The sequence below is a fragment of the Petaurus breviceps genome, unplaced genomic scaffold (assembly GCF_028583685.1).
Source record: "Petaurus breviceps papuanus isolate PSGF00001 unplaced genomic scaffold, PetGlider_PUasm1.0 190, whole genome shotgun sequence".
NCBI lineage: Eukaryota > Metazoa > Chordata > Mammalia > Diprotodontia > Petauridae > Petaurus > Petaurus breviceps.
The window spans coordinates 5,460,030-5,467,983 of NW_027185810.1; the positions used below are offsets into that span (position 1 = coordinate 5,460,030).

Below are 7,954 nucleotides of genomic sequence, written 5' to 3' on the forward strand. Positions count from 1 at the left end.
GGGAACTATTCTGCGATTATTCGAAAACACCCTACCCAGGCTCCATCATTCTGGGTGAAAATGAAATAGATGTTATGAACCTGATGCCCAGCTTCTGAACAGGTTTCTATCTGTCAGAAAGGAGAAATAGATTCATGCACAGCCTATACTTTCCCACTTTTCAAGTCCTTCTACCCTTTTATTACCTTCAGCATACTCTAAAATAAAGCTACACTGGTCTCAAAGTCTCTTAGACCCCGTTGTACATCTCCAGACTCCAGGCCTTTACACACTCTCTGTCCCCCTTGTCTGGAATAGATTACTTGCCCTCCCTATCCCACCTCCTGCATTCTCTGGTTTCCTCCAAGATTCAGCTCAGAACTTATGTTCTGCAATTGACTTTTCCTGGTCTCTGCTTTCCCACTCCATTCTCCAGGGTCTATACTCTGACATTAACTCCCATTTAGACAGTGTCTCATATGTATGTAGCTATTTGTATGTCTCACTAGAATGCGAGTTCCTTGAGGGCAGTGTGGTGGGTTTGTTCTATCTATCTTTTCATTTATTATGTTATTTATTTACCCATTTGTTTCAAATTTATTGCCTTGTATTCCCAATGCTTAGCAGAGTGCCTGATACATAGTAAATAATAAATGCTTGTTGATTGAATGAAACTGACTGTACAATTGATCTCTTAACAGAGCTTTCCCTCCGGCCCCCGCTACGGGAATCCCCTCCACGCTGGAGTGCCCTGGAATGCGCCCCAACTTTCTATTTGCTCAAAAACAGTCTGCCCGTTCGAGTTCTTACTTACAAAAGAAAGCAGGGCCCCGAACCCTGCAGCGGGTCCAGAACTCCCGACGGGACTTTGTGACGCCTTTTATTGTAGCAACAGCTCCTGGTCGCTTGCCCGAAATCCCCAGCTCTTTCCTCTACGGAGCCTATAAAAGAGGCACGGTTGGAGGCGTGCAGGGTCCCGGCTGCAGGCAGCTGGGACTAGTGGGGTTGGGGAGCGGGGAGGACAGGAGAACAAGAGGCCAAGGAGGCCAAAGCGAGCAACGAGAGTGATGGGGTGCGGGGCTTCTAAGCCTTTGGAACAGCAGCGACCAGTCCCGGAGCCTAAGAAAGGCTGGGAGGAAGGGAGCGAGGTAAAAAAAAAAAAAATAGACTTCTTGCAAGCCGTTTCACTCGGTAGGGGCCACTGCGACGCTCTCCGTCCCTCAGTCCCCTTTGGGGGATGGGGAAGGAGACTTTGGCCTCTACAGACAGCTGGGAGCTGACTGAGCCGGTGGGCACTGGCTGTTACAACCCCTTGCAGTTGGTGAACAGCTAGAGGAGAGTACCTATGGAAGGGAAAGAAGGCATCTCACTTTGAATGAGCAGGTTTGGCACGGGTGCCATCTAGCTTAAGGTGGACAGTCTGCTAATTTAAGGAGCACCAGGGAGAGCAGCAGGAGAGGTCGAACCGAAGGATGGAGATGGGAAAAATTAGCTGCTGAACGCTGGGTCCTGCATATATCTGGGCTTAGTAGCAGCATCTCTCAATAGGCTGGTAGGGAGTTTCCCGGAAAATGGAAGAGCTGAGAGCTGCCACCTGCCGGTTTACAAGGATTAAAAGTAACTGCAGTTTCACAAAGTACTGTTTTCCTCAAAGAAATCTCTCTAGATCATAGGGTTATAGATATAGAGTTGGGATGGGCCCCACAGGGCACCTAGTCCAACCTTCTTATTTTACAGATGAGTAAACTGGGTGGTTGTGATTTGCCCCGGGTCACACAGGTGGGTAAACCTTAAGGGTGGGATTTGAACTTGGGACCTAGTGCTTTCTTCTTTATACAAAAGATATACAAATTAGGATGGACTAGGGAAAGGTGGAGAGAGAATCTATTAGATATGTCAAAGGTCACTCACTACCTTTCCCTACCAATCCCTAGATTCACATTCTTAGAACCTCTTAAAGTTCACTAGGGAATGTCAGAGTTAGGGCTAGCCTTAAGTTAAAAATTTATAGTGTAAGAGAATGACCTTTATGCCTCTTCATGTAGTTTCAAATCCCTGCTTTACTACTGATTTCCTATAACTTGACAAAAATTAACTTCACCTGTCTGCACCTCATTTTCATCAGTAAAATGAAGTAGTACCCTTAAGCTCTTACATGATTCTTTCTACCAATGTAATCCTGACCCAGGCCCCTTTCCCTTATCACCCTTTAACTGACTGAATTTAATCTGAATAAACTAATTTGAGCTGAAGCATTAGTGGCTGACAATGTATTTTACCCTTTACTAGTTGACATCTATATATTAAAGTGTCCTATGACTGGCCTTAGGTGAGAAAGTAACACAGGAAGTTGAGGAATTGTAATATGATCAATGAGGGAGTTATTTTCGGCAAGAATATGTTTTGGTGTCTTTCCAATATACCTCTGCAGGCAGCAGGTAGTAGGCAGGAACCCAGGCTTTAGTGGAAAGCAATAAATGAGCACCCATAATACTCAGAGTTGCCTCCTTTAAAGGTAAATGCCAAAGGCAAACGCTACACAGATTAAAAACAAGTGTTATCCATTGGGCAGATTCAGATGCAATAGTAGAGAGTAAATTGCCCCTACCTTTTCTCTATAGCAAAGGATCAGGATTTAGTTTGAAATCTGAACCTTATGTACCCTGATATTTTCTAAGTCTCTCACTCCCCAGGAAATAAAAGAATTGAACTGGAAAAAAACTGATCTCTATGGGTTCTATAGAAATTAATTTCAATTCACTAATTTTAAAAATGCATGCATAGAACACTTTTCAGTTAAAGAGGTGGTAACACCCCAAATAGCCAAAGTGTGTCAGCATTTGAAAAAAAATAAGAATCTTTATAATAGAATCTGAAGCAGCTTGGTAGAACAATAGAGTGCCAGACCTGGAAGTCAGGAAGACCCTTGTGGCCTCAGACACTTACTAGCTGTGTGATCCTGGGCAAGTCACTTAAACTTATTTGCTTCAGTTTCCTCATCTGTAAAATGAGTTGGAGGAGGAAATGATAAACCACTCTTGTATCTTTGTCAAGAAAATCCCAAATGGGTTAATGAAGGGTCAGACACAACTGAAAACAACTACCAAAATATAATGGATAAATATAATTTAGATTTTGCCAGACTGTACAGGATGACTATGCCTTGCTTAATTATTAGTAGGCTTCTTTTGCTGTGTCCCCCTCTCAATGTTTTCCATCCTCTGTTGATAATGTTCTGGTAGAGAATGACTTGGTAACTTTATGATGAACAAAAGTAAATTGATACAAGAGAAACTTTTAAAATTTTGCATACCGTTATTAAGTTCTTATTGTGTAAAAGATACTATATTAGGCACTGGGAATAAAAAGAGAAAAACGTGACAGCCCCTGTTCTCTCATATTCTTCTGGGAGGATTTAACAGATGATAATTTGAGGAGGAAGGAGTGAGTATTAACAGCAAAGGAAGCCTTCCTATAGGAGATGCTATATTAGTTGAGCCTTAAAGGGAGGTAGGGATTCTCTGAGGCAGAAGGCAACAGGGGAAATAGGCTCTATGAAGTGGTGGAAGATGGAGTAGTAGGTTTGGGGTGTAACAAATAGGTCACTTAGAACATACTAATGGAAATTATTTGTCAATAGTTTGGAAAGGTAGGCTGCAGCCCTGTTGTGAAGGGCTCTAAATGTCAAGCTGAGAAGTTTGCATTTTTATTACAGACGTAAGAGGGAGCTGTGTTAGTCAGATTGTTATGCATTGCAATATTAAATATTGTCAGATTTGTGCTTTAGGAAAATTAGTCTGGTAGCTTTTGTGGAAGATGGATTAGAGAAGGGAGAAACTGGAAGCCAGGAAGCCAATGAGACAGAAGACCTGAAACAACAAATATAGCTATAACCACTTTAATTTTTAAATGCCCTGACAATTTCCTTTTGTATTCTAGTCTAGTCTGTATTCTCCAGGTGTGGCAAACCTGCGGCTGTGAGGCCCCACTTTTGACTGAATCCAAACTTCCCAGAACAAATCCTTTTATTAAGGGAATTTGTTCTGTGAAGTTTGGCTTAAGGGATTTGTTTTGTGAAGTTTGGATTCAGTGAAAAGGCCACACTTGAGGACCTAGAGGGCAAATGTGGCCTTAAGGTGGCAAGTTCCCCACCTGTCTAGCCTATTCATATATATACATTTATTTTTCTTTTCTTTTTTTTTTTGTTGTTGAGGTTATTAGGAGGTACAAAGGGGCAGACTCTCAAATCTGGGATCTTGTTTCAGTAGAAACCTTGTTAATATGCCAGGACGGTTCTGCCATACCTCAGTTGCCTACATAAATGCATAGATCCCAGAGAAGCACACTTATTGGAAATTCAGCGTTTCAACTGTGCCTTAAAAATGAGTCAATGTGAACATATTTCCTCACATGAAGTATCTTTTTTTTTAACTGTACGACTTTAAAATATTCTAAATAAGACTTAGTAAGACCTGTTTACATGCTTTCTCTTCACTCTTGCCTAAGTCTGAAGTGATGAGAAGGAATTGTAATAGAATAATGTATGATGCTCAGTAAAGCATCTGAAACTCTTCTCAGTGGGAGAATTGTACTTTTCCTGCATGCATAATTTAAAGGTTACCTAATAAATTTTCTGAACATTAATAAGAATAACCTTTGGTGTTGGCAGGGGGTGGACTAAATTATCTATTTGTGCCTAAGAACTCATTTCTAGATGAATTTATGAACCTATATATTTTTATTGACTAAAATTAAACTACTTTTTAAAAAATCAAGTTTTGAAACAAAATTTACCCTCGTACTTATAGGTGTATTTTTTTAAACTATTATTAAATCCATTTACAAACTACTTTATGGTTATTTCATTTGGGGGTACCAGTCAGCTTCCCCAAGCTTTAAGAAATAGTTTCCTCGAGGTTGCATAGAAAACTCTTGCTTCTCCAAAGACGAAGAAAGATGCTTAGAGAGCAATTTTAGACTTCTCACAACCATTATTTTAGAATCCACATGACAACTCTAAATACTCGATAATGTAAAAGTCATGACTTTTCAATATCACAACTGGTGATAAAAGCATTCTACCCAAAGAAAGATATTTATGACAATAAATTAAGGCAAAGTGTTCCAGTAGTCCCATTAACACTTGCCCTCTCCCCCTCCCCTTCTCCCATGGGAATAGCAGCATGAATTAGGATTCAGATTAGGATTCACACCTATTCAACTCCAAATACATTATTCATTTCTAAAAAAAGCAGGTAAAGCCAATGGAAATAAGATATGGAAAAAAAAAGTGGACTCTGTTCCTTATTACAAAAATTTATACTTTTTTTCTACTTCTACCAAAAATTTTCATTACCTAAAATGCAGGTAAACCAATTATTGGAATAAAATGCAAATTCTTTGCATATATATGTATATATATGCCTGTATTTTACATGTATATATATGTCTGTAACTATGTATGGATATGCATCTACATATGTATGTGTCTATGTGTATATATACATATGTACACATACTACCTCACCCACTCGTATCAGCCATTTTTCCAACTTGGGTGATTTACCCCTCCTTAGACAGCCTCATGGCCCCTCACTCCTAGGGACTTACCATGTTGGTATCAGACTTGGTGTAAATACCCAATCAACTTAGCTCACTGCATCTTAGTGAAATGATCCACCACCTTCATCTTCCCAGATAGCAGAGATGATAGGCATATAATGCCATGCCCAGTCCCTGCAATTTAAAAAGATAAATTTTCCCTTCCAAATCACTGACAAGCAAAGATGTAACCAGTGTACTTGAGAATCACAGAAACTTGGAGTTGGAAGAAACCTCAGTGACTACGGAGCCCAACAACAATCCTCTCTACAATATCCCCTTCAAATCATTGGTTGTTCATCTTCCACTTGAACACTCATAGTAGAGAAAAAATTAATGTTTACATAGCATCTACCATGTGCCAGGTGCTGGGATAAGCACTTTACATACATTTTCTCATTTGATCCTTACACCAACCCTGTGAGGCCGGTGCTATTATTATCTCCATTTTACAAATGGAAAAACTGAGGCAATCAGAGGTTAAGTGAGTTGCCCAGAGTCACACAGCTAATAAGTGTCTGAGGCTGGATTTGAATTCAGGTCTTTCTGACTCCAGGCCCAGGATTTTTCTGTCTACTGTGCCAAACCAACACCTCTAGAAGCAACCCATTGTAATTTGGAATAGCTCTAACTTTCACCAGTTTTTTCCTAGAAATCAACCTCTAAAATTCCTTCTATTTCAGTTCAATTCAACTTGACAATTATTAAGTGCCTACTATGATGTACAGGGGGCAGCACAATGCACAGAGTGTTCAGCCTGGGCATCAGGAAGACTCACCTTCATGAGTTCAAATCTGACCTCAGACACTAGCTATATGACCAGGGGCAAGTCACTTAACCCTGTTTGCCTCACTTTCCTCATCTGTAAAATGAGGTGGAGAAGGAAATGGAAAGCCACTCCAGTATCTTTGCCAAGAAAACCCCAAGTGAGGTCATGACTGAACAACAACATGTACAAGGTGCTATGTTAAACCTTAAAAGGACAAAGAACTAGTTCCTATGCTCAGAAAAGCCTACATCCCACTACAATTCTTCTACTCGTGCCGTCTGGGACAAAGTAGAACAAACATAAGTCTAATTCCTCCTCCATGGGAGAACCCGTCAAAAGATGAAGCTAAACTTAAGGTATCCTTTCTTTCCCCACCTGCTCACTCAAGTCATGGAATCATGGTGTAGCCCTCTAGTCAACCCATACTCAGCAAGCATCTCCACTGTAACATCTGACAAGTGGTCATCCAGTCCCCTCTTGAAGATCTCTGAAGAGAGGGAACCTCTCACCTCTCCAGATAGTCTTTTCACTTTTGGAAAACTCCAATTGTCAGGAAGTTTTTCCTGACATCAAGCTTAGAGTTGCCCTTTCTATACCTCCTACTCATCATTCCTCCTTTATTCCTCTGTTTTAGACCAAACAGAACAAGTTAAATCCCTTTTCTGCATGAGATCCTTTCAAATACTTGAAAACAACTATCATGTTCCACCCTTCCCTCTGTCTTCTCTTTCCATACTATACATCCCCAAATTCCTTCAACCAATCCTCATGTGTCATTTTATTTTACCCAGTGATGGCTTTTATTGCTTCCATATTGAGGACTATTCACACCTAGTTTAATGCCTTTGGTTAATTGAATAGAGTTACTCTCACCTGATACAGATATCACAGTATAGAATCTTATTGCTTTGAATGAGGTGGGGTGGCAGAAAAGAACCCCACCTTTACATGAAGGTGGCAGGGGAATAAAAAATATGGGTGGCTTATCCTGAAAAATGAATACTCCACCTTAAGAGTCAGTAAAAGGTTCATCTGATTGTCTTTTTCCTCCTCTCTTAGATTCTTGGTCAGGTATTGCTCAAATGAGGTAGGGGAGGGAGCAGGGTTTAACTTTGATGATCCCAAGGTCATCCACGGCATCTTGGGCCATCACCAGTTATCTTGACTTTTGTCTTACTACTGGACTTTGATGACTCTGATAGAGAGAGTGAGGCTGATGACTTTGGGCAACTCTGCCTCACTTAAATCCAATTCACACATAAATTAAGACATCACCCTGTGATGACATTGGTCCTTTTTGAAAATGAAGATGAAGGAACAACAATAACATAACACAGAATGACACAAACTCCAGCCTTTCACCATCCTCATTTGGCCCTGCTCTGGATGACCTCCAGTTTCTAAGAATAGAAAATCGGCTAGTAGATTTACTTATGCTGAAAAGTTGTCACCATTTTCTCAATTTAAATTCTGCAGAAATGCAGTTTATCGATGTCCTTTCTAAAACGTGGCATGCAGAACGAACTCAGTATACCAGTCTGGGAAGGACAGGGGGGAGAGAGAGAGAGAGAGACAGAGAGACAGAGAGAGAGAGAGAGAGAGAGA

The 7,954-nt window shown here is 40.6% G+C and overlaps 1 protein-coding gene across 1 annotated transcript in view; it reads left to right on the top strand.

Moving 5' to 3' along the window:
- The first annotated feature begins 691 nt into the window (after nucleotides 1–691).
- The window catches only part of STMND1 (stathmin domain containing 1), a 42,744-nt gene continuing 35,481 nt past the window's right edge, over nucleotides 692–7,954 (top strand). Inside the window, exon 1 of the mRNA XM_069092403.1 lies at nucleotides 692–1,127. Within this exon, the coding sequence (XP_068948504.1) occupies nucleotides 1,047–1,127 (81 nt within the window). The 5' untranslated portion in view covers nucleotides 692–1,046. The remainder of the gene's footprint in view (nucleotides 1,128–7,954) is intronic.